Source organism: Bubalus bubalis, chromosome 9 (assembly GCF_019923935.1).
Source record: "Bubalus bubalis isolate 160015118507 breed Murrah chromosome 9, NDDB_SH_1, whole genome shotgun sequence".
NCBI lineage: Eukaryota > Metazoa > Chordata > Mammalia > Artiodactyla > Bovidae > Bubalus > Bubalus bubalis.
The window spans coordinates 48,522,995-48,548,844 of record NC_059165.1 but is presented as its reverse complement, the minus strand read 5'-3'; the positions used below and the strand labels follow the sequence as shown (position 1 = coordinate 48,548,844).

The window sequence follows — 25,850 nt, the reverse complement described above, 5'->3', positions numbered from 1 at the left end:
GATGCTGTAAAGCTTGTCGAATGCCCTAGGGATCAGAATAACCTTTCAGGTTGGCCTGGTTTTAGAGGTATAATGGGTGAGGCATTGTACAAGGACTGACTGAGGAAATTGAGAAAAATATTTTTTCAGTAGGATCAGTGTTTAATACTGGTCACCCTGATCAGCAGACAAGTGGTAACCCTGAAGTGGGCTGTTTTCTCCCAAAAGTCTTTCTCTTTCCCTCTAATGCCTGCTTTTCAATTTCCAAATATTCATGCCCTTTCAAAAGAGAAGAGTCAAGTAGTAGCTCAGCATAACTGAAGATAAATGGATCAGGAGCAGCAGAAGCAGCAGACATAATCTGAAGCCATAGGCGAGCATCTGTCTTCTTTCCTCTGATGTTTCCATCCCAGTTCCCCTAATCTTTCTGCCTCCCTTTGGGTATGATTTATTTGGCTGTCCCAGCAGGTGGCTATCCTGAATCTAGACTTCCCAGCACTCCAGAAGGCTTTGGGGCTGCACTGAGTTTAATTATAGAGCTGCTAGCTGGTTTTTTCCCAAAGGGTTTTTAATTATGTATTCTTGGAGCAAAAGACCTTTTGTCAATCTCAGTCTCTCCCAGGGTGTTCTCCTGCTTATAGCATTAGAACATCTTCTAGGTATTAAGTTCAACCACAGAGAAAGTCAGTGCACACCATGAACAGTATAATCACTTTTTTAAAAAAGTCTTTATTGAAATTTTACGATATTGCTTCTGTTTTATGTTTTGGTTTTTTGGCCCTGAGGCATGTGGGATCTTAGCTCCCCGACCAGGGATTGAACCCACGTCCTCTGCACTGGAAGGTGAAGTCTTAACCTCTGGATCACCAGGAAGTCCCTATAATCACCACTTTTAAATAGATTTCCAGCAAGGGAGGGAGGCCACAGTTTCTTGCTGGTAATGCATGAGGGTCTTCTTTGAAGTGGAACTTTGCTTAGGGGCAGGATGGCCTTCTCTTTAATGGGCATGTCAAATCTGAATACTTACTGATCAGACCTTTTTTCTACTCTTCACTGTCCTAGGTCTGGGATAAGATAGACGTGTCCCATGGTCGGTTAGCAGTCTCTCTGAGCAGCCTCCCATGAAGCAGTGGTAGGATCGTAGCCAGCCCTAGTGGGATGGAAAGATGGCTTTTGTTCCTGTCTGTTCATTCTGTGTGGTCACCATCTGATTCTTGGGAGCACCGAGTTGGATGGAAAGGATATGAAAAGGCTTGTTGCATTTGAATTGTATTTTTTTCCTGCTGTTTACTCCTTTTTTTCTTGCCTTTTAAAAATGTTTTTGTTTATTAATTTTTACCATGTCATGTCGGTCTCTGTTTCTATTTGTTAAAGGCTATATGCCCGTGGAAAAGATTCCAAATGTTCAAAGGGCATACAGAAAATATTAGGTTTCCACTTGCCTCTTCAGGACCCCTGTTTTATAGTTTTCCATTTCAGAGGTTTCTTGTGTTTCCTCCTCAAGATACTTGGCATATATAGGAATGTCACATGTATGTGTGTCTGAAAGGGGGTGATTTTCCTTCTTTTTCCTTTTTTAGACAGTGGGTACCACACTGTCAACACTGTTCTGCTTCATGCTTTTTTTCACTTCATTTTATGTCATGGAGGTAGTTTCATATCAGCACCAGAGTTCTTTCTCCTACTTTTTAACACTTATGTGGGAATGCCAGTTTTCCCAGGTGGCGCTAGTGGTAAAGAATCCACCTGCCAATCCAGGAGATGCAAGTGACATGGTTTGGATCCCTGAGTCGGGAAGATACCCTGGAGTAGAAAATGGCAACCCACTCCAGTTTCTTGCCTGGAAAATTCCATGGGTAGAGGAACCTGGCAGGCTACAATCTATGGGGTCACAAAGAGTCAGACACCCCTGAGCACATCAGGGTGCCATGATTTATTTAACCAATTCCCTACCGATTAACATTGGAACTCTTTTTAATCTTTCAGACTTAGAGCTGCAGTGACATATTTTTACTGTAAGTTTATGTGTGCATGTACAAGTATACCTATAGGATAAATCCCTAGACCTGAAATGGCTCATCGAAAGGAGACGTGTTTGTAACTTGGAGAGATATGGCCAAATCACCACAGAGCCATTTTGCACTCTCACTGCTGGGTGTGTGAGTGTGCACAGCTGGCTCTGAGTGTGTCTCGACTCTCTCTGCAGGCTGTACCAGTCAGTTAAGCTGCTCTACTCCGTTGGCATCTTCTTCACCTACGCCCTCCAGTTCTACGTCCCTGCCGAGATCATCATCCCCTTCTTTGTGGCCCGCGGGCCTGAGCATTGCGAACTGGTGATAGATCTCTCCGTGCGCACCGTGCTGGTCTGTCTGACGTGTGAGTAGAAGACAAGATCATTACCTTGTCTGTTTTCTCCCCAGAGGGCGCCCAGTCCCCAGGGCTTTTGTGAGAGAGGGCTTGTGTCGTAGCCAGTGTTGTGTGAGCAGGGAACTCGGGGCTGTCTGAGCATCAGAGTTGAGGCATGTCTGCGGAGGGACTGAATTGATTATAGACATGCTCTAAAGGATACAAGAATGGGAGTGGTTCTTTCTTTATAGAGACAGCCTAAAATGTAATGGCAATGGTCATGATGCTTAGTAAACGGGTGCAATTATTCTGTATGAAATATGGCAAAAGTTTAAAAGAGATCCATTTAACACACATGCATAATGAGTACTGTAAGTTCTTTGATAGCAGGTGTATCTTTGTTTATTTCAAATAATCGTGTTTCCAGTCTATTCTTTGGATTGCATTTTGAGACTGCCAGATACTATTCTAGATACTTTTGGATAGTTTCTCACTAAAATCTGTTTCTTAGAAAATTTCTGTTGACTACCCTAGGTGTTTGCTTTATCACTTTGTGTTTAATTCCTCTCTTCTGACCACATACCAGGAGAGTGAGCTGAGACACGAGATATCGCCTTATTTGTTCTTGGTTAAAACTGGTATAATTCAAAAATAAATTATTTTTTTGAAGCTCCTGTGAAGTTGATAAAATAATTCTTGAATAAATTGGTCTGTAATATCTAATTTAAATTTTAAGAGATTTGCAGTTTCTTTCCAAATTGAAATACTTGAATCATAGATATCTCTTTTTGGCCATGGTTAGTTGTTTTTTTTTTTTTTAACTTTTACTCTCTTGGGAAAAGAGACATCTTTGCTTATCATATTGGAACTTTCCTTAAAGTATGCAGTCCAAGCCTCTGTCTTTGAAGTAAAGCTGGTCTGTATTTCTTTTAATAGGTTTTTTTTTTTTTTAAGTTATTTTTTAATTGGAGGAAAGTTGTTTTACAACGTAATGTTGGTTTCTGGTTGCAACAATACAAATCCACCATAGTTATATATGTATCCCTTCCCTCTTGATCCTCCCTCCCCCCGCCACCCCTCTAGGTCATCACAGAGCACCAGGTTGGGCTCCCTGTGTTGTATAGCAACTCCTCACCAGCTATTTCACACATGACGGTGTACATATGTCTATGCTGCTCTCTCCATTCATCCCACTCTATCCCTGCCCAGCTGTGCCCACAAGTCTGTTCTTACTTCCGCATCCCCATTGCTTTCCTGCAGACAGGTTCCTCAGTACCATCTTTCTAGATTCCACATATATGTGTTAATATACGATATTTGTTCATTGGACCAGAATGGAGTGTTTTAGGGATGAATGATGTGCTAGTTGTCTAACGTGCACTCATAGTCTGGAAAGTTTGAAATGACTTCATTGGTTGACTGTTAGCAAGAGCAGGGCAAGCAAGAGGCTGTCATCCTTTCCTCCCACCCACATAGCTGTGGGGAGCAGACTGGCGCCCATCCCAGGGTGGCCCTCCCCCAGCCACCTACAGGTACCTTCCTGATGTTACTTCTAGGGCAGTGGGTGGAAGCTCAGTGTCCCAGATCTGCATGGAAGGAACTCACTGGAGCTGAGACCTGAAGACCTTCCTATTTAATCTTGGGCAGCTCTCCTGCTGAGGCGTTCTTGTAGGCTGGACCTGGGTAGCAGAGTGCACACCTTGGTTTCACCAGCCCCAGAGAGCTGATGGCAACCAGGAATCTGACTTCTCATATTCTTCACTGGACAGCCCTTTGGGCTATCTCCTTAGACCAGCCTGGAAAACAGCCCACTGCCTGGAGGCCACTGCTGCCCCAAAGTGAGTGAAAGGAAGGAATGTGCAGGGTACAGCTTTGACTTTCCAGTAAAGCACCTGAATGTGTGATAAGATCAGAGGCTTGTACTCTCCTAGATTTTACTGTTGTCTCTTGCCGGCAACCCTGGAGGCTTTGATCAAGCGTGTATATTTCCTCTATAGAGGAATTAGATCTGAGTGTTGAGGAGACAGCACCCATGTGCATGGTGTTCATAATGTCAACTCTAAGGCCCCGATTCTTGAGTCCAAGGGGTACTAGAAGAAAGGATAGGGATAGCTCAAATAACAGGCTTTGTTTCGGAGTGGTTACTATAGAGAAAGTAGGGCTGTCTGTGTACATGTGTTGTCCCTGCTGGAAGAGCTGGGGCACTGAGCTGGCCCTGGCTCCTCTCACCGCCCTATTTTCTTCTCAAGTTTGGCTCAGCCTCCGGCAGCATATGTCTCGCTTCCTGCCAGGTTCCTCTCCACTGCACCCTGCGGGATCCAGCAATCCTGACTCACAGACCTCATGCTATCCTTAAATGCCTCTTGATTTTCACTTCGCTTTTCCTGGCTCTGTCTGTGGGTCTCACCTCCCTTCTGCAGTGTGACGCTCAGAGGATACGAGCTGCTTTTGATCTTCAAGCGCCATGGGTTGTTTTCCCCTTCTCCTGTGATCTCTTGTGACTTGACCTTGCTTGTCATCCTATTAAAGGGTGCAACCCCTTCATCTCTGAGTGCTCAGCCTCTCTTGCCTTCCCTGGAGACTTTGAAGTTATCGTGGGATTCGGGAGCAGTATTTTACTGTAGCACCAACTTAATTGCATTTATCTAAGTTCATTTTGTTTTTGTATCTCTGTAACTTCAGATCCTTTGGCCAAAGGTTAATTGGTATATGATTTTAGATCTTTGATGTAACTGTTTTCATTTACACCCATAAATTTTAATGGCAGCTTGTATTATTGCTATTTGGGCTATTTTCTTGTTTTCTCCCCAACTTTCTCTCCACCTCCTCACCCTCCATTCCCAAGGGAAGCAGGAAAATCTGGTTCATCCTCATTTTTTTTTCCACTTAGAATTCAACCACTCTTCCCCATCTGCCAAAGATGACCATGTCTACTTTTTTGATGCTTTATTTCACACTTTTGGAGAGGAAAGGAAAGAAAAATATGCATGTCAGAGATTGGTGCTCATTTTGTTACAATTTTATATGGGACAGTAGTTTCTTCCAGCCCATATGTTTGGCCCTGCAGACCTAGCAGATCACCTGATGTCCAGACCTTGTGTAGGAGAGGCTGGGAGAGGCTGCTCCACCTGAAAGAGGCCAGAGATGTGCAAAGAGTAGTTTCTTTGGATTCCTTGAGGCACTAACCTGTCCTCCAGTGGTTTGAACTGATCTGCTGTGGCATTTGCCACATGACACATTTTATTTCAGTTAGGTATGAGAATGTCATAAACCTGTTATTGAAGACAGACTAGCAGTACAACCATCTCAGTTAAGAGATGTATCAGCCTAGAATATAAAGCAGTCCAAGCAGCCAGACTCTTTAGAGAATGAAGCTTCCAGGTCCAAACAAAGTGGCTTTCTCCACCCCTTTTGGCCTCCCACACATCTCGGTCTTGCAGCTACAAAGAAAGAGAGCAGCAGCACTAACTGTGCTCTGAGCCCCAATCTCCACCACGGGGTCGGTCATGAGGCCTCAGTTTCTTCCTTTGTAAGATGTGAAAGGGATCCCCTCACTTCATGTCTAAAACTCTGTCATTCTGCACTAGTACTTTGAGCTTGATTTTAAATTCCTACCAAAATATTGCTCCAAAAAAAGTTAATGTAATAAAAGCATTTGAAGATTGTCTAGATCTAGAGTAAGTGAAAAAGAAATTCCCAATATCCCAGTGACTTAAAATAACTTTTTTGCATTTTATCTTCTGTGTTAATCCCCATGGGCGCTTTTTATAAATAATTGCAGTCCTCATATACATGTGACTTTGTCTTTGGCATTTTGTTTAAAATTGTCTCATGACTATACATATCTTTGGAAATACTTTTTATGACTGCATGATACTCCATTTTATTGGTAGATCATGTTTACGAAACTACTCCTTTAACACTGGGCATGTAGGTTGTTTCCCTTGTTTTTGTATTGTTTTTAAAATGTATACTCCCACTAAAGGAAATTATACATTCTGTCCAAGACTGTTATTAATTTTAAAGACAGATTTCTAGCCGTTTGCGAGTCACACAGATGAGCCTCATCTGCACTAATGGTAATAGACAGCAGTAAGCACTTCTGGACACAGGAGCTGTAAGTGTCCAAGGGCTTTCTGTCAGCGTGTTTGTCTCTTAAGTGCTTTCTCTGCTCTGTGCGTAAGTCAACTCTTTCTGTTGTGGTCTAAAACCACAGGCTCAGAATTCCAGTCAGTTCCTTCTCTGAACATGGCCGTTGGCCTCCTGCTGCTTCAGCAGTTAAAAGGTCACATTTTCAGTGTCTCTTAACCCAAAAGGAAGATGTTTTGTAATACCATTGGAGCCCTCTTGACTAATCATGTGATCTGCTCGTCCTCAGGGCCAACAGCGAAGCTGTTCATGTCATAGCTAGGCTGCTGCAGGGGGCTGGGGAACTGCCAGTGGGGAGAGTGCTATCTTTGACCTTCTTTGTATGAGATGCTCTTTCTGTGGGGGAGTAGGGAGAGGGTTCCTGGAGGAGGGCATGGCAACCTACTCCAGTAATCTTGCCAGGAGAATTCCCATTGGCAGAGAAGTCTGGCGAGCTATAGTCCATGAGGTTGCAAAGAGTCAGACGCAACTGAGCAACTAAGCACAGCACAGCACAGGGAGAGGGTGTTCCCAGTTGGCTGCTTCCTCAGGTATCTACCTTCTTGGATTTCTCTTTCTTAAGGGCTTTAACTCATGGAGTAAAGACATTCAGTGTTAGAAGAGGTTTTAGTTGCTCCCATATCTTTTCTGAGTACCTGATTCCCATCTCTGAAATTAGTGAAATCTAGTTTGCCTGGACAGGGAAGCCTGGTGTGCTGCAGTCCATGGGGTCGCAAGGAGTTGGACATGACTGAGCGACTGAACTGAACTGAGTTTGCCTGGTGTTTGGTAAACAGAGGCCTTGGTTATTACGCCCTCCGTTTGGGTCCCTCTCCCTTCCTCCTCCCCCAGCATATTAACTAATGGGAAGTTCATTCTTCCTGCCTTCTCCCCTCATTATGTTTCTCAGTGTTGGGCTGCATTTAGGGTTCAACTGTGTATCCGGTCAAGCTAGGACAGGAAGAGGGTCCTCCCTTTGCAGCCCTGTGGTCCTGGCTTTTTAAAGTTTTGCCCTTTAAAAGATACCTCTATTAAGGACATTTGTGTTAAACATACTTATCTTGTATATCAGTAGTCAAGTCAAGAACAAGTTTTCAGGTTGCTATTTTAAAGTCATGATGAAATGGAACATTTCCATCCAGTCTGAGAAAAGATTCTGATCTCACAAGCTTCTGTTTCTTTCTGTTTTCACTTAATTCTTATCAGAGTGGAGCACATGTGACTTCACTTAGCTCATATCATGAAGTACCCATCTGTCCTCCAGGCTAGTATGCAAGAGGAAAGGAGAGGACAGACCCTTAGCACTGGGAGGGGCCGGGCAGGTCCTCTGACTTGTCTCCTCCAGGGACTTATTGTCTCAGCATAAACGCCTGCTTTCTCTTCAGTGGTTGGAGCATCCCGGGGACCAGGAGGAATAACTCACACGTCCTTTTATAGTACAAAACCAGAGCGACTCGGTGGTTTAGGAGCTGAGTCGTGTCCGACTCTTTGTAACACCATGGACTGTAGCCCGCCAGGCTTCCCTGTCCATTGAATTCTCCAGGCAAGAATACTGGAGTAGGTTGCCCTTTCCTTCTCCAGGGGATCTTCCCAACCCAGGGATTGAACCTGGGTCTCCTGCATTGCAGACGGATTTGTTACCAGCTGGGCCACCAGGGAAGCCCTAGTCGGGGGCAGGGGGGCTAGAAGTTACATTTTTGGCCCAACCATGTCTTCTAAGATGGAGCCCTGTCAGTCAGCTGTACCACTCTGGAGCAGCACATGGTACTTCCCAGACAGTGACTCGAGGGACATATTCCAGAACACATCCCCAAGTGACTACATCTGCATTGTGCAGTTGCTCAAAATTCCAGAGTCAAGTGCAATGCAAGTGATCCAGTGTTGATGAAGTCACCTTACTCCATGGGTAAATGAAGTAAGGCTCAGAATGGGAGCTGATTCCACAGCCCAGGTCACACGCAGCCTGCTCCTGAGCAGGGATGGGTAATGCTGTTAGCTAACATTTATGAGGCCTTTGTTATGTGTGTAGTACTCCAAGTTCTTTACCTGAATGATCTCATTTGACCATCCCTATTTAGCAGTAGGGAAGATGTCTTAACTAGGTTAAGTAACTGACTGGTCGGTGGTGGGTTGGAGTCTAGATTCTGAGTCCAGACCCTTAACCACACTCTTATACCAGCCTTTCCAAGGCCCAGATCTGATGACTGCCTCAGCTGTTTCCATCCCATTGCTCACCTGAACTGAAACATCTGGAGCCACCACTGTGTGGTTAAACATTAGGCAGAGAGATCCAGACCCCAGAGAGGGCAAGTGTCTTACTCCAGGTCACACAGCAGATCAGCTCTTGTTGTCTTAGGTTTTCCGTGACGAGAGCATCATTTTGTCATCAACCTACAAACACTTCCAACTTTCCTCCAAACTCAACCCTGACGGTTTGAGGGCCATCATCAACTCTATTTAGAAATAGCTGAAGGCTGAAACAGACTATTTTAAACTTGCAGAACAAGTTAAAAGCTTATACCTTTGGTAGACTCTGAAGGCTTCAGAACAGTGAGGGTATTCAGAGATAATTGGCATGAAGGTTGAATGTAGAAGAAAGAAAGAGGAAGGGATTGCCCTGGGGTTGTAAAACCCTGGGCAGCATAGGCAGATCTGAAACTCATTTTCTTTGTACCTCCTTTTGTTATCAGGCTTCAAAATCCTGTCTGGAGTCCTCTGAAAAGCAGAGAGGGGTCATGGCTGACCTGTACTGGATTTTCTACCTCATGAATGTGGTGTGTCTCTGGGAAAGCTAATCTGGTATCTGAATCCCTCAGTTCTTCACAGACAGGATCTTTCTGCTGATCAGCCAGATCCCCTGTTCTCCCTCTTCCTGCTCATACCATTCTGTATTTTCTTGATCATCGGGTCTGTGATGTTACTGAATCAGGGGCTTGAGGCCCTAGTTCCAGTTCTGTCACTTTCTATCATGTAAATTCTTCAGGACTGTCTTTCCACGGAGACCATAATAATGTTGTGGAGGTCTGTACCTATGGAGTAGAGGCGAATTCAGCTCAGTGAGTGCTTGTTTCCCAGTGCCGTCTGCTAGACAGTAGACGTTCTGCATGATGGGAGTGCTCTGGGTCTGTGCTGTCCAGGATAGTAGCCAGGAGGCACAGGTGGCAGTTAAGTCCTTGCAGTGTGGCCAGTGTGACTGGGGGACCGAGTTCATTCAGATTTGGATAGCTAGTGACAGCGGCGTTATTGTACAGCGCGGCTGTAGAGTGAGCGAATGTGAGACGGCTCTGCTCATCCCGGTCCCAGCCTGCCTCTTGCCTTCCTGCATGGAGTGGTGTTCCAGGCAAAAAAGTGAGTATTTCTCTTAAAACCTGGCCTCTAAATGTAGCCCCCTGCTTTCATCTGGTGCTCACCCAAAGCAGCAGCAATTGATTCCAATAGTCCATCTGGAGGGTACAGTTGGATGCACAGGATTAAGAAGTTCTGGCGTCTCACCACTGTGATGCCTTCCTCAGAGCAATTGGACTTCGCTTCTGCCTTATGAAATGAATGTAGAATTGAAACCCTCAGCAGCAGTTAGCAGTGTGAGTCTACTGTGTCCAGTGTGAGTCTCCTATAGACATCAGGGAGGAGATAGATGTGCTCTGGATTACTGTCTCAGTGGTCAGATCTGCTGGCCAGAGCCCAGCAACGGGGAAGATGATTCATCAAAATAATTTGATTATTAGTGAGTTAACGGTGCTCTTGCCATGAGCAACGAAATATACACTACTGCTGATAATATTAACTGTATTGTATGCCTGGTGTACAACAGGCCTTTTGTTAAGTGCCTTTGTAACCTTCTTTGATCATCATGACCTCCCTGACGGGAGCTTTTATATCTTCATCTCGTCAACAAGAAAATTGGGGAGTAGAAAAGAGCCATGTGTCACTCAAGACAGAGCCAGAGTCCAAACACTAGTGCCCAATTCCAGAGCCCATAATCCTCAATAAACCTATGAAACATTGGTCTTCACCACTACCCGCCCCCCGAGTGGAGAGCTGAGTTAGGGGAAGTCGTAGGGTCAGTGGGCAATGGAGTAAGTCCTCTGCTTGGATTTAAACAGCACTGTCTGACTAGCTGGCTGGTGGTGCAGGTGTTGGTGTGCTATGGAAAGCTGTGGCGTTTCCTCACGCAGTCCTCATTTCATCTTTATCATCTCTGCACCTTCTTCACATACACCCGGGCTAAGTGTCAGGTGTGGAAGACCCCGGCTTGTCCTAACACAGGAATGCAGTCATCGTGGGGGGCTTCGCTCTTGAGGTCAGCCTGCACACAGATCTGTTGCTTTTCGCTGCGTGAAAGCGCTCTATGCCATTGGGCTTACATGGGATTGTTCAGAAGGAGGGTCCCCCCAGTCCCACCATTTCATTTCTTGTCTTTCAAGTAGAGAGGTTTGTGTCGGAGGTATCCTCAGGGGTAAGAAGATGGGCAGTCGCTCAGAAAAGGTCTACCTCTTTTTCTGCTCTCCACTCACTGTCCTTTAGTAGGACCAGATTGCCCTGGAATGTAATTTGGCTCCTTTTCCTCAGAAAGATGGAAGTCACAGACTGTGACAGGAGAAGCTGGGAACTCTGGGTTCCCATCCCAGTTCTGCCTACCTTGCAGTGAGTCCCGGGTTATGCCACCTCTCCAGGCATCAGTTTTCTCATCTGCTCAGTGAGAAATTGAGTTGGATGATGTTTTGGCTTCCTTGGAGCTCCCCCTTCTGTGAAACGGACTTGCTAGATTTGCTGAATGGTAAGGCGGTCTTTCCCAGCTCTGGGTGGTCCTCAACAGGCGTGTCCTCTCTCCCACAGGCATCTTGGCCATCCTCATCCCCCGCCTGGACCTGGTCATCTCCCTGGTGGGTTCCGTGAGCAGCAGTGCCCTGGCCCTCATCATCCCGCCCCTCCTGGAGATCACCACCTACTACTCGGAGGGCATGAGCCCCATCACCATTGTCAAGGACGCCCTGATCAGCATCCTGGGTTTCGTGGGCTTTGTGGTAGGGACGTGTCTGACCCTGTATGAGCTGATCCAGCCGAGCAGCGCTCCCATCTTCATCAACTCCACCAGTGCCTTTGTATAGCAGGCTGGGTGAGTCCCTGCACCAGCCCACTCCACCCTGTGTGTTCCCCCAGCACCTGGCTCCAGAGCCTCAGGTAGGGTCCAGGCTCTGGGGGAAGGTAAGGTCGCTGCCTGGGAACCCCTACCTGGCTCCTAGGTACTCTGGGTCAGGTAGGGATGAAGACAGGGTAGGGTGTGGGCAGCAGATTCGCTGCTGCGTGGGAGGTACCTCTAGCGGCAGCGCCATCTCCGTTTATGTGTACTTATTTTAACCCGGAACTTTTCACCTCTTTTCCCTGATCTCGCCTCCTCCCTTCACTGCCTGCCTTTCTCCTTCTGACACACCTCTCCAAATTATCCCTGTTGCACAATTCACTTTATCTAAACATTTCAGTGTCTGTCACCTCATGTTTTCTCCTTGCCCGGGCCAAGCCTAGATGAAATAATGTGGGCATGCCCCTCTTTATCAAGCCAGGCCCACCTCTTAGCTCTCTCCCAAATATTTTACCTCAGTATTCTCCTGCCTATTCAAGTCTCCGCCCAGTAGTGGAGCCTACCTAGTAGTTGAAAACCAGCCCCCAAAGCTAGAGGTTTTGGCCTCTCTCTGGCTTGCCGTGACCCTTGGCAACACCACCTCCTCTCCAGTTTCCTCGCATGGGTCACGATACTGTTATCTTAGTTGCTCGAACTGCTGAAAGATATCAAGTGCTGCCAAAATTGAAAATATTTATATTTTATTTAAAACCAGCTTTTGTTTTTAGATTCTGTCTCTAGATCTGGGACTATTTGCAACTTGTTCCTTCCTCAGTAAACTCTCACTCAACTACTCCCTCTGAGAGGAAACTGAGTCCAGGAGGTGTCTACGGAGGCCCTCAGCACCCTTGGCCGAGGACCCCAGAGCTTTTAGTCAGGACCATCGAAGTGTGGACCTCTGTGGGGAGTCACGGACTTTGCCTCCCGTCAACCAACCTGATTTCCTCCTGAGAAGGCAGAAAGGACTCAGGAGATGTTTGCCAACGCACGAAGCGGAGGGGAAGAATGGCGATGTGGGGTGGGTTTCTCTCCATAGGAGGCTTAGAAAACAACCACTTTGTGCATTCAGACCTGTTCCCCCACCTCAGCTCCTGACGGACAGATGGCACAGCAGCGTCCAGGAGGACACCCCGACTCTTGCCGTGAACGAAAAGATGAGGTCAGTGTGAAAGGCAGTTCCCAGAGTTTGCAGCAGCTGGTCCAACACTACACGTGGTGCTCGGTTGTTTACAAGCCCTGGAGGACGGGGCGGGTAGGCAAAATACCCAGCCCCAGGCTGCCTCCAGGATCTGGACTTCTAACAGAACCACTTGGTTGGGACTTTGGTCTCCTGTGTTCTGAACACTAATCGTGCCCTCGTCCCTCTCCCCCCAACCCCGCATGCCTCCCTGGGTATCAGAAAAGAGGCAGCCTCAGGGCTGACTCACCTCAAGGTCAACCATCAGGTTTGGGGACAGACTGCAGAGAAAGCTTGGAAATGTCCATTGCGCTGTCGGCTGCCTCTTCCCTCTTGGTGTGACAGGTATCACAGAAGGCTGTTCACTGAATCTCTGTCTCTTGAGTTGTGTATGTGTGTGTGTGCACGCACATGCTCCTGTGTAGGTAACAGGGTCGTGCTGTCCTCCACCCCTGCCAGCCTCTTACCTGAAAGTGGGGAGAGCAGCACTCCTTTATCAGGGGTTTACTTTTTGTGTTTCACCAAAGCTCTTGGGGGCTGGGACCCACCCTCACAGCCCCAGCTTTTTTCTTTCTCTTCTGTTCCAAAGCCAGACTCTCTCATTCAGTGACACCTGACCTACTTAATCATTTGTTCACTTAGGAAGATGCAGTCAGTCAGTGGTGATCTGGTCTCCCTTAGGAAAGTGAACACTTTCCCCCATTCTTTCGGCTCTTTGGTGGTCTCTCACAGGTGCTCACGTGACCAGGGTTCTAGCTGGAGGTGGCAGTGGCCCTGCCCTCTGGAGCCTCAAACTTTCTAAGTAACTTCCGGTTACCAAAGTGTAACTTCAAGAACCTTTAGCTCCCATTTGCAAGCCCAGGCTCCAGCAGTCTTTCCACAGCGGTCCTGAGTATTGTTTCCAGCGAAAAGGCGCAGGCCAGTATTAGGGGCTCAGACATGTGTCCCACCTACAGTTTCCACGGTGGAGGCTTCTGTGTGCTCAGGGCACTGCTAGAGGCAGTCCTGTCCAGGCGGCTCTTGAGACCTGGCCTGGGATTCTGGGACCTGACAACTGGACAGCATGATCCTGAGGTCTTCTGGCCCCAGGTCTATTGCTTCAGGGCCCCTGCCCAGGGAACCTGGTATGTAGGAGAGACCGCTGCAGCCTTGGGGCTTCAGGAAACTAGCTTGGCCTGGTCTTGCCCTGTTTGATTGTTTCCTGTGCTTTTTCTTTTTGGGCAGCCTGATCACATGGCTGCTTCAGGAGACCCAGGCAAGGTGGATGCCATGGGGACCTTCCCGCTTGTGCAGTTGCACAGCAATCAGTTGTCGAGTCAAGGGTTGGCCAGACGGTTGTAGTGGAAGAAGCCCTTCCTTTTACAGAAGCAGCTGGCGGGCCCAGCTCAGGAAAGCTTACTCTGCTGCCCACGGGGCTTCTCAGTCAGGGCTCCCTCCCTGCTTCCTTCGCAGCCTCTCCCTGGGCCCTGCTTTAGTCTCTGGTGAAGAAGCCCCAGCATAAGTAGGAGACCAATCGGAACAAAAGAGCAAAGGCTTGCAGGGATGTGAGGCCGTATCTTTCTGACCAAAGGTAAACGATAGGGCTTTCTGGCCCAGTGCTGTTCACTCTGTGTCCTTCTCCAGCCTGCCCAGGGCGGCCCCAGGTTCCATCAGCCCAGAGATAGCTTCTCAGAGCCCCTTGTTCCTTCCTGCAGACACCACTATCAGGAGCAGGTTTCCAACCCCCTGCAGGCAGTATACCTCTCCTTAAATGCAGGTTCTTGCTGGGAACAGCGTGACCTGGCATCCTCTAGTCACTTTTTCTAGAAGTTGTACCATTCACAAGTGGCATTATTTATATTTATGTTGTGCTGCTAAGAGCCCTTCATGTGCACAGACCCTGGCCAGACAGATGTGACTGTGTGGTGTGTCTTAGCCTAGAACCTGCAGCTTTACTTCTCTGTCACTCACCTTTCCAGTCAGATTCACTGGCTGATAATGCTCACCATTTACCCTCTACCCCCACGAAAGGCAAACTTTGCAGTTTGCAAAGTTGTCTTAAAGTGATGATCTCCAAACAGGTATGTTAGAAAAATCTTTTCCCCCTCCTTGTTCTCTTGCCTGGCTTTTTTTTTTTTTTCTTTCTCAAATCTCTTCCTTCCTAAATTGTAGAACATCATCTCTGTTTAACACTACATGTTTGCCTCATGTGTTTTGGAAGTGCAGAATCTCAATTTATGTCTGTTTACAGCTCTCTTTATTCACTACTCACTGCAAGGGAGTCTGTATCAGTTTGTTTTATTTCATGGCTGATTGGATGTTCAGGTGAGCCCTGGCATCTACCAATAGCTTAGAACACAAAGCTGCTTCTTCTCGGTGGAAATAAAATTAAAAAGGCTTGACTTGATGTACAGGAGTCGGCTCCAAGTCTGCCTTAGAATTTAATTTTCCAAGGTACATTACGCATCTCCAAGACCATTAAGAGGAAAGGAAAGAGTACGGTTTATATTGAAATCATGGTTAATACTTTTAGACAGTCCTGCTAGTTGCAAAGCTGTTTGCGCTCACGGCATCAGCCTGTGACATTTCTTCCCTGTCCTTTAATCCCCGGGTCTTTCCCTGGCCAGGGGACATAAATGGTGCTGAGCTGAGGTTACCAGAGTCGCGGTGGGGAGTAATGGTGAAGTTGCCTGCTGTCAGCCATGTTCTTTTGTTTCAATCAAGGTGATGCTGTGGAAGTGGTTTTGTTTTACTGAAATGTACTGAACAATAAAATTATGTGACTCCGTTGTAAACCATGTCAGTGCATGTGTGACTAAGAGGAAAATGAAAAACTGCCCTCCAGCGGGTCTTGATAACTAGACAGTCCCGTGTATGTTACGTGCCTGTGTGGGTGTGTATGTTCTGAATGGTACATGTAGAAACGCGGATCATGCAGGGATTCATGAAGATTTTGTTTTGGGTTCTGCACACGGATCATGTGTTAAACTTTTCCTTAATAAATGAGCTTTATTTTTTATTTTTGAGAGCTTGGAGTCTGTGTCTTTGTTTTCTCTCTCTCTCTTTTTTTTCCCCTGATCACTCAGATCCCTTAACTGGATCTTAGGTCAAAATGTTTCTTGGTTTATGTCACAGAACTCATCCAGGGGGGTAGTGTGAACAGCAGACCCACCTATGGATGGAGAGTCCCTGAGAAAGGGCAGGTAGTTACTTTTCTGTTAGACAATCCTGCTCTTCCTAAGTCTACTCCTGCTTCTCTTGAAAGCTTGCGTAGGAATTCTTAGCCCCCTCTGTGCATGTCAGAGGACCACCCAGGACAGGCGTGATGGTTTTCAGTGTCAAGGTGGTTGGGCAATTGTATTGAATAACCCAGTTATTCAATTAAACACTAACCTAGGTGTTGCCATGGAGGCATTTTGTAGTTGTGGGTAATGTCCACAGTCAGGTGCTTTTAAATAAAAAGATAATCCCCAAAATGTGGGTGGGCTTCATCCAATCAGCTGAAGAGCCTCAAGCGTGTAATGGAGGTGGTTTTACTGAGACAGAAAAAATTTTGCCTCAAGACCAGCATTGACTCCTGCCTAAGAGTTTCCAACCACCAGCTGGCCATGTAAACTCTGAACTTGCCAGCCTGCACAATCACACATGTTCTTGAAATGCCTGTCTGTGTCTCCTCCTCTCTCTGCCCCCCACCACCTCCCATATGTTTTCATGTGTGTACATCTCCATCTTACTTGTCCTGCTTCTCTGAAGAACGCTGACTGATACAAGAGGTAGTACTTGTATTACCCCCACCTTTCTTGAAGTGACGAGATAGATGTCAGGACATGGAAGAGATGACTCCCCTTCCTTTTTTGTCACATTGAAGAGGAAAAGCAAGGCCATCCAAGCTGCCCCTAAGACGATTTGAAAACTAATCGTTGGCTACTAGATTAGACTTCTCTAAAAGCAGAGCCCTCAAGGAGCACTGTTGAGGCAAAACACTTATGGAGGAAGGTGGGGAAAGATGACTGTTTTCTGTAATCAGTGTTATTACTGGACCTGAGGGGCTCAAAGGCATTCAGTGACTGTTCAGGACAGAGGCCAGCAAGGGACTGAGTTGGGATGCTTACGCAAGCCTTGTGGTTGCAGAACCCAAGCTCTTTCCTGAGGCGCTGGCTGCCTCGCCCTACTTGTTGCAGCCTCAGGTGGGAGGGCCACCCTCAGGGACTGTTGAGAGGCTTAAAGAGAATGCTACATGGTACCTGGTATGAGGGGCTCATGAAACATAAAGTATTAGCTGAATTGAAGAAAACCAAGATTTGGAGAGAAGCTGTTTTACTTGTATTTTTGGTTCTGTGTTCATTCATTATAATCTTGTCTTGCTCACTGGCTTCAGGCAGAGCATTCGGCCCTTCTTAGGCTGTTCACTTCATGTTTTTATTCCTGTTCATATCCATACATAATGGCCATAATCCCTACTTCCAGGTAACGAAGGCCCTCAGGGTCAGCCCACTGCACTCACACAGACATAAGCTGAGTGACAGGAACTGGATTTGGACCCTAGATCTAGCCAGGGCTTTTTGCTAAGTAGGTTGGTTTCCTCAGACCCAGCCCATTGCAGATGTGTGCCAAGAAACTGTGTGTGTCTTCAGCCAGTACCCTTTAGATCCTTGGCCATTGATATCCTCCCACCTTTGGGAGAATAAATAGGGATATAATTTACATATGGTAAAAGTTACCTGTTTTTTTTTTTTAAGTACACAACTTGATGAGCTTGGGCAAATGCATGCAGTCATCTGACCACCATTTCAGTGAAGATACAGAATGTTTCCTTTACCCCTACAGGTCCCTTGTGCCCCTTTGCTATCAGTCCCATCCCCATGCCACTTGCCCTTGGGAACAACTCATTTAACTTTTCTGTCTCGAGTTTTGCTTTTTCTAGAATGCCATGTGACATGTCAGGAGTTTATTTTTATTTCAAAGTGATACTCTGTTGTGTGGTTGAACCATAGTTTGTTTATTCATTCTCCAGTTGTTGGACATTTGGGTTGCTTCCAGTTTTGGGTGTTCTTAATAAAGCTGCTATGAATATTCATGCCCAGATCCTTATGTGGACATATGTATTTATTCAGTTCAGTTCAGTTCAGTCACACAGTTGTGTCCGACTCTTTGCGACCCCATGAACCAAAGCACGCCAGGTCTCCCTGTCCATCACCAACTCCTAGAGTTTACCCAAACTCATGTGCATTGAGTCGGTGATGCCATCTAACCATCTCATCCTCTGTCATCCCCTTCTCCTGCCCTCAATGTTTCCCAGCATCAGGGTCTTTTCAAATGAGTCAGCTCTTTGCATCAAGTGGCCAAAGTACTGGAGTTTCAGCTTCAACATCAGTCCTTGCAATGAACACCCAGGACCGACCTCCTTTAGGATGGACTGGTTGGATCTCCTTGCAGTCCAAGGGACTCTTAAGAGTCTTCTCCAACACCACAGTTCAAAAGCATCCATTCTTCAGCGCTCAGCTTTCTTTATAGTCCAACTCTCACATCCATATGTGACTACTGGAAAAACAATAGCCTTGACTAGACAGACCTTTGTTGACAAAGTAATGTCTCTGCTTTTGAATAGGCTGTCTATGTTGGTCATAACTTTCCTTCCAAGGAGTAAGCATCTTTCATGGCTGTAATCACCATCTGCAGTGATTTTGGAGCCCCAAAAAATAAAGTCTGACACTGTTTCCACTGTTTCCCCATCTATTTGCAATGAAGTGATAGGACCGGATGCCATGATCTTAGTTTTCTGAATGTTGAGCTTTAAGCCAACTTTTTGACTCTCCTCTTTCACTTTCATCAAAAGACTCTTTAGTTCTTCTTCACTTTCTGCCATAAGGGTGGTGTCATCTGCATATCTGAGGTTATTGATATTTCTCCCAGCAATCTTGATTCCAGCTTGTGCTTCTTCCAGCCCAGTGTTTCTCATGATGTACTCTGCATATAAGTTAAATAAGCAGGGTGACAATATATAGCCTTGACATACTCCTTTTCCTATTTGTATTTATTACTCTTTGGTAAAAACCTTGGAGTGTAATTGTGAGGTTGTATGATTCAGTGTATATCAACTTTATAAGAAATTGGAAATTTGTTTTCCAAAGTGGCTATACCATTTTGGATTATTACCAACAATTTATGGAAGTTCTACTTGCTCCGCATTCCTCCCAATACTTCATATTGCAGTTTTTTCAGTTTTACCCATCTTAATGGGTGTGTAGTGGTACCTCATTGTGATTTTAATTTGCATTTGCCTAACCACTACTGATGTGCATCTTTTTCTGGGTCTTTTTGCTATTGGTCTTTTTTTTTTAATTAAAACTTTTTATTCATAAACAACATGATTGTCTATGTGGAAATGCAAAATGCAGAAATACAGAATAAAATTTACCATTAGAGACAATTAGCACATTCACAGTGTTTTGCAGTTATTACTAGTACCTAACTCCAGAATATTTTTATCACCCCAAATGGCAACCATATATGCTTTAAACACTTTCTATCCCATCCCTGCATGCCATTTTAAAATGTACATAGGTCAGAATGGCTGCCATCAAAAAGTCTACAAAGAATAAATCCTGGAGAGGGTGCAGAGAAAGGGGAACCCTCTTACACTGTTGGTGGGAATGCAAATTAGTACAGCCACTATGGATAACAGTGTGGAGATTCCTTAAAAAACTGGAAATAGAACTGCCATGCTGCTGCTGATGCTGCCGCTAAGTCGCTTTAGTCGTGTCTGACTCTGTGCAACCCCATGGACGGCAGCCCACCAGGCTCCCCCGTCCCTGGGATTCTCCAGGCAAAAACACTGGAGTGAGTTGCCATTTCCTTCTCCAATGCATGAAAGTGAAAAGTGAAAGTGAAGTCGCTCAGTCGTTTCTGACTCCCAGCGACCCCATGGACTGCAGCCCACCAGGCTCCTCCATCCATGGGATTTTCCAGGCAAGAGTACTGGAGTGGGGTGCCATTGCCTTCTCTGAGAACTGCCATACCACCCAGCAATCCCACTGCTGCGCATACACCCTGAGGAAACCAGAATTGAAAGAGACACATGTACCCCAATGTTCACTGCAGCACTGTTTACAATAGTCAGGACATGGAAGCAACCTACATGTCCATCAGCAGACAAATGGATAAGAAAGCGGTGGTACATATACACAATGGGATAGTACTCAGCTATTAAAAAGAATGCATTTGAATCAGGTCTAATGAAGTGGATGAAACTGGAGCCTATTATACAGAGTGAAGTAAGTCAGGAAAACACCAATACAGTATATTAATGCATATATGTGGAATTTAGAAAGATGGTAACGATGACCCTATATGTGAGACAGCAAAAGAGACACACAGATAACACACTTTTGGACTCTATGGGAGAAGACGAGGGGGGGATGATTTGAGAGAACAGCGTTGAAACATGTATATTACTATATGTGAAACAGATCGCCAGTCCAGGTTCAATGCATGAGACGGCGCTCAGGGCCAGTGCACTAGGACGACCCTGAGGGATGGGATGGGGAGGGAGGTGGGAGGGGCGTTCAGGATGGGGGACACATGTGCACCCATGGCTGATTCATGTCAATGTATGGCAAAAACCACTACAATATTGTAATTAGCCTCCAATTAAATAAATTAAAAAAATTAAAATGTACATGGGATTTGTTTTGCTTAGATATGGTAAGGTACATAGAAACAGAGGACTGTCATGAAGGATGATTTTTAAATTTTGTTTATTTTTAGGCTGCATGGCATGTGGGACTTTAGTTCCCTGACCAGGGATCAAACCTGTGCCCCCTGCATTGGAAGTGCAGAGTCTTAACCACTGGGCCACCAGGAAAGTTTCAGGATGAAGTTTTTATACTCACAGATCCATGGAAACAGGAGGCAGAGCCACACAGAAAAGTGCCAGGGGTGATCAGGAGGCAGAAGAGAAACAGAGGCATGCATGGGAGCCTTTAGGGTGATTTTTGTGGGAAAGGCACGGCAGGGCAGGGTTAACCTCAAATGAGCAAATTTGAGGTTAGGTAGGTAAACACTTTGAGCAGCCTGGGCTGTAAAGGTGGTCTCTAGTTGTCCATAACTCCTGGAGTGGTTTAGGGTGGGGACTGTGTTCCATACTGATAAGATGAGTTGGGTTGGGAATTGCACTGTGGATTGGTTGATTTGCATATCAAAGGAATGTCCTCAGGCAGGCTGTTTGCTTTCTCTAGAAATCAGCTGACTCTGGGAGGGGCGATCCCTCTCTGGGTCCACAAAGACCCCAGGAAGTCAAAGCATCATAAAGTGCAGAAAATAGAAAATGTGATTAAAACACTCCTTCCTCCTACCCCTGGCAACTAGTAATCTGCTTTCTGTCTCTATGGACTTTCCTATTCTGGATACTTTATGTAAATGGAACCAAACAATATGTGACCTTTCTGGCTTCTTTCATTTTATATAATGCTGTCAAAATCCATCCATGTTGTAGTGCACATTAGTAGTTCATTCCCTAGGAGCAGTCACAAACCTGCTTTCTGTTTCTTGGTTTCATTACTCGATGTAACCAGCATCTTCATCATCTCCTCTTCTCCTCCTTCACCTTCCTCTTCATCGAGTTGACCATTTTCCTTCTTTTCTTGGTTCCCTGATTCCTTAGTTCCCTGGTTCCCTGGTCTACCTTCTTTAATGGAGTATTTATTCAAATAATTTTCTTCTTTTAAAATTTGGTCTTTAGGGACTTCCTTAGTGGTCCAGTGGCCAAGACTTCGAGCTCCCAGGGCAGGGGGCCCAGGTTTGATCCCTGGTCAGGGACTAGATCCCACGTGCTGCAGCTGAGCGTCTGCATGCCACAACTAAGGCTCAGCACAGTCAAATAAATAAAAGTAAATTTAAAAATATTTTTAGAAGTTTGGTCTTTAAAAAGATTAAACTTTTTATTTTGAAGTGGTTATAGGTTCACAGAAAGGTACAAAGAAATATATAGGGGAATCCAGTGCACCCTTCACCCGATCTCTCCCATGTTGACAGCTTGCAAGACTATAGAGTTGTAGCCACGCGTTCTGGGAAACAAACTCAGAAGGACAATGCAGAGAGTAGAGTGCAGTTGATTACACCGGCGGGCCCAAGGCAGAGTCTCCTCTTAGCCAAGGACCCTGACCAGTTTTTGTGAAAACTTTATATACCCTAAGTGTACATGCCCACATCCACCTCCCCAAATTCCCTGAAACTAGTCTGAACAAAGGAAAACGAAAGATACAATCAAAGTCAACCCGTGATTCATGTGCCTTAAACCCAGGTAGTTAACAGTAGACGATTATCAATAGGCTTGTAGTCATTCCGCAATAAGCATAATAGAATGTATGATTCTATTTGGTCACATAGATAATTAGGGTATTCTTTTAGGCGATGGAGAGCTCTGGGGCTCTTCCTGCCAGGGGTCCTGGTTTTCCAGTTGGTATGTCGTTTCCATAGATACTGGGCATATAGCTCAAAGTCCACAGTCCGGCCCAAGATGGAGTCCTGCTTTCAAGATAGAGCCTGTTCTGTTTCCTCCTTCAATAGTACATTATCACAACCAGGAAGTTGACATTGACACAATCCATGGAGCTCATTCTTGTGTCTCCATTTATAATGCACTCATTTGTGTGTGTGTGCATGCTTGTGTATGTGTGTGTGTGTGTAGCTAAACAATTTTAGTCACGTGTGGCTTTTTCCACCACGGTCATGGTGCTTAACGGTACCTTTACCACAAGACCCCTTCATGCTACCCTTTTGTTAGGTAGGTAGAATAGGACACAGGAGTCCAAAATGGCTGTGGCTAAAAGACAAGGAAGGGAAAAGCCCGTGAAAATAGAACAAAGAAAGGTCCAAGGAAGGTCCAAGGACCGGAGTGAGGACCTCAGGTAGAACAAACAGCACCCCTGGCTAGCCCACTTTACATAGGGCAGGCCCAGGGGGAGGAAAAAACACATAAAAAGAGGAGCCAAAGTGCTCTCTCTCTATCTCTCCCGCACACTGGTGTGCTCCCCCACTCTCTTCTCTTCTCGTCTTTGGGTTGGCATGCCCTCAAGCCTCGAGGATGGATTCTCCTGCTATTTTCTAAATAAAATAGAGCTGTAACACAGAGCTGTAACACTGATTTGTCTGAGAGCTATTACACGGTCTATCCAAGACCTGAAAGCTATGACGCGCCAAGGGCTTTAATGTCCCTCACTCCAAATCTTTGTTGTGACGAGACAGAACTGAGGAGCATACACTCGCCTGACACCTTCGTAGACACATCCACATCCTGAACCTTACCAACATCTGCTATCCCCTGGCAATGATTAATCTGTTTGTCATCTCTGTCATTATATTATTTCAAGAATGTTCTATAAATGTAGTTATATTCTATGTATCCTTGTGAGTTTGACTTCTTTCACTCAGTGTAATTTCCTTGAGGATCATTCAAGTTGGTGCATGTATGAATCGGTTGTCCCTCTTCATTGTTGAGTCGTATTCTGTGGTATGTCCATACCACAGGTTGTTTATCAATTTACCTATTGAAGGAAATTTGCATAGTTTCCAGGTCTGGCTCTTACAAATAAAGCTACTGTGAATATCTATGTATAAGTTTCTATGTGAAAAAAAGTTTATATTTCTCTGGGATGTATGTCAGGAGTGCAATTGCTGGGTTATATGGAAAGCCTGTTTCTAGTTTTAAAAGAATCTTCCAAACCAGTTTATAGAGTGACTGTACCATGTTACCTTTCCATCAGCAGTATATGAATGATCTAGCTTTTTTTTTTTTTTTTTGGAATCTTTGCCAGCATTTGGTGGTGGTGTTATTTTCTATTTTAGCCATTTACCAGATCTTGTAAATGTTTTGTTAGATTTTACCTAAGTATTTAATTTTCTTTGGAGCAGTGGTAAGTGGTACTGTGTTTTTTATTTCAGTTTCCACATATACATCTGTATTATATAAAAATGAAATTCATTTATGAGTATTATTCTGTCTTGTGATGTTTCTGCCCTTACTTTGTAGCTTTATGAGTTTTTGGTAAGATTCTTGGGATTTTCTATGCAGATGTTCATGTTGTCTGCAAATAGTAGTTGTACTTCTTTTCCGATCTGTATACCTTTTTTTTTTGGTTGTACTGCACTGGCCAGAACTTTCAGTGCATATGTGCTAAGTTGCTTCAGTTGTGTCTGACTCTTTCTGACCCCATGGACTGTAGCCTGCCAGGCTCCTCTGTCTATGGGGATCCTCCAGGCAAGAACACTGGAGTAGGTTGGCAGGCCCTCTTCCAGGAGATCTTTCCAACCCAGGGATCAAACCCACATCTCCTGTATTGACAGGAGGGTTCTTTACCACTAGTGCCACTTGAGAAGCCCCTATATTAGAAAAGAGTGGTCCCAGTGAACATTCTAACCTTTTTCCTGATCTTACAGGGAAAGCTTTCAGTCTTTCACTTTTACGTATGATACCAGCTATAGGATTTTATAGAAGTTCCCTTGTATTCCTGTACTGAGAGATTTTCTTGAAATCATGAATGGCTTAATTTTGTTGAATGCTTTTTCTGCATCAATTGCTATGACATTAAGATATTTCTTTTTTGCCTGTTGATATGATGGATTAAAATTGATCATCTTTGAATAGTTAACCAACCTAGCTTACCTGGAATAAATCCCACTTGGTCATGGTATATGGTATATTATTTTAGGTATATATACACACACACACACATGTGTACATACATATATGTATACACATGTGCATATATATATACACATATGCACACATATATACATGTGTGTATATATATTTGGATTGCTTTTTATTCACCCTGATATTGATATTTACTCTGACAAATGTAGAATCCAGAATGGTGCCTTTTTATAAATGAGAAAAACCATGTGCTATAACTATAATTTTTGGCATAAGTGTGCTTTTGCCAGTTCCCACCTGCTATGTGCTATTTAAAGACCACATATATTTCTTAGGACAGAGCCTCTCAGCCTTGATACCGTGTACACTTTGGGCTGGATTATTCTTTGCTGTTGAGACCGTCTTGTGCACTGTAGGATTTTTATCAACATCTCTGGTCTACTCACTGGATGCCACCTGTATCCTGCCAGTCATAACAACCCAAAGTGCCTCCCGACATGGTCAGACTTCTCTGTGTGTTGTTTGTGTGTGTGTGTTGAGTGTGAGGGGTTGTTTGGAAATCACCACCCTCTCAAGAACTGCTGCTTTAACATACTTAGCATCTACCTACCCCTAACTGGGGAGATGTCCTTGTGTCTTGGCTGTGAAACAAAGATGTGTGATCATGGATACTACAATAGGATCTGCTTTTTAATGGCAATGATAACATATCTAACATCTTCTAAGCATTTACTGTGCCAACCATGCTAAGCACTTTACCTATATTCTGTCCTCAGGCCCAGAGAGGTAAGGTGCTGCTAATATCCCTGCTTTTCAAACTAAAGCATAACAGGTTAAATGACGCCCAAGATAACACATTTTCTATTATTATTATTTTAATTTTTTAAATTATGCAAGTATGATAATACAATTGCAGGAGATTTGAAAAATCCAGAATTATTATCATTTTTGGCCACACCACATGGTATGGAGGATCTTAGTCCCCCGACCAGGGATCAGACCCATGCCCCTGCAGTGGGAGCGTGGAGTCCTAACCACTGGACCACTGGGGAAGTCCCTAAGATCTCACGTTTTCTAAATGGTGGAGCCAGGTCTGTCTGATTCTAGACCTCATGTCTTTGGCCCTTGGATCCACTGCCCCGCCACCTGATTCTGTCACTCCTCTCCTCGCATCCCTTGGTGGACACAGTGTGTCTCCAGACCCCCGTCTGCGCACCTAACTCCTCCCACGTTCCCACCCCAGGCTGTTTTCCCCACCCTGGGCTCCACTGTCCCTCCACCCCCACCCATCAGAACTCCCCCCAGTGCTGAAATACTTTAAACCTTCAGGCCTTCCCTTTGTGCTGTTCTCTTAGCCCAGCCGGTCCTTCTCCCTGTGCTGAACCTGAAGCTCAACTTTAATACCCAGTTGTGAGGGCTGCTGCTCTCCAGAACAGGGGTCCCCTGCCCCTGTTGTACGTACGGGCCTG

General features: G+C 45.3%; 1 protein-coding gene across 7 annotated transcripts in view; it reads left to right on the top strand.

Annotated features, from left to right (window-relative positions):
* The window catches only part of LOC102406175 (proton-coupled amino acid transporter 1), a 47,642-nt gene extending 31,886 nt beyond the window's left edge, over window positions 1–15,756 (top strand). For 3 of the 7 annotated variants that reach the window (XM_006041198.4, XM_025292382.3, XM_025292386.3), the window contains 2 exons: window positions 2,186–2,355; window positions 11,290–15,756. In XM_006041198.4, coding sequence (XP_006041260.2) covers window positions 2,186–2,355; window positions 11,290–11,561 — 442 coding nt within the window. In that variant the 3' untranslated portion in view covers window positions 11,562–15,756. Of the gene's footprint in view, window positions 1–2,185; window positions 2,356–9,704; window positions 9,802–11,289 lie in introns of all 7 variants that reach the window. The other 4 variants (XM_025292381.3, XR_006553290.1, XR_003111334.3 and 1 more) reach the window with 4 other exon arrangements.
* The last annotated feature ends 10,094 nt before the right edge of the window (window positions 15,757–25,850 follow it).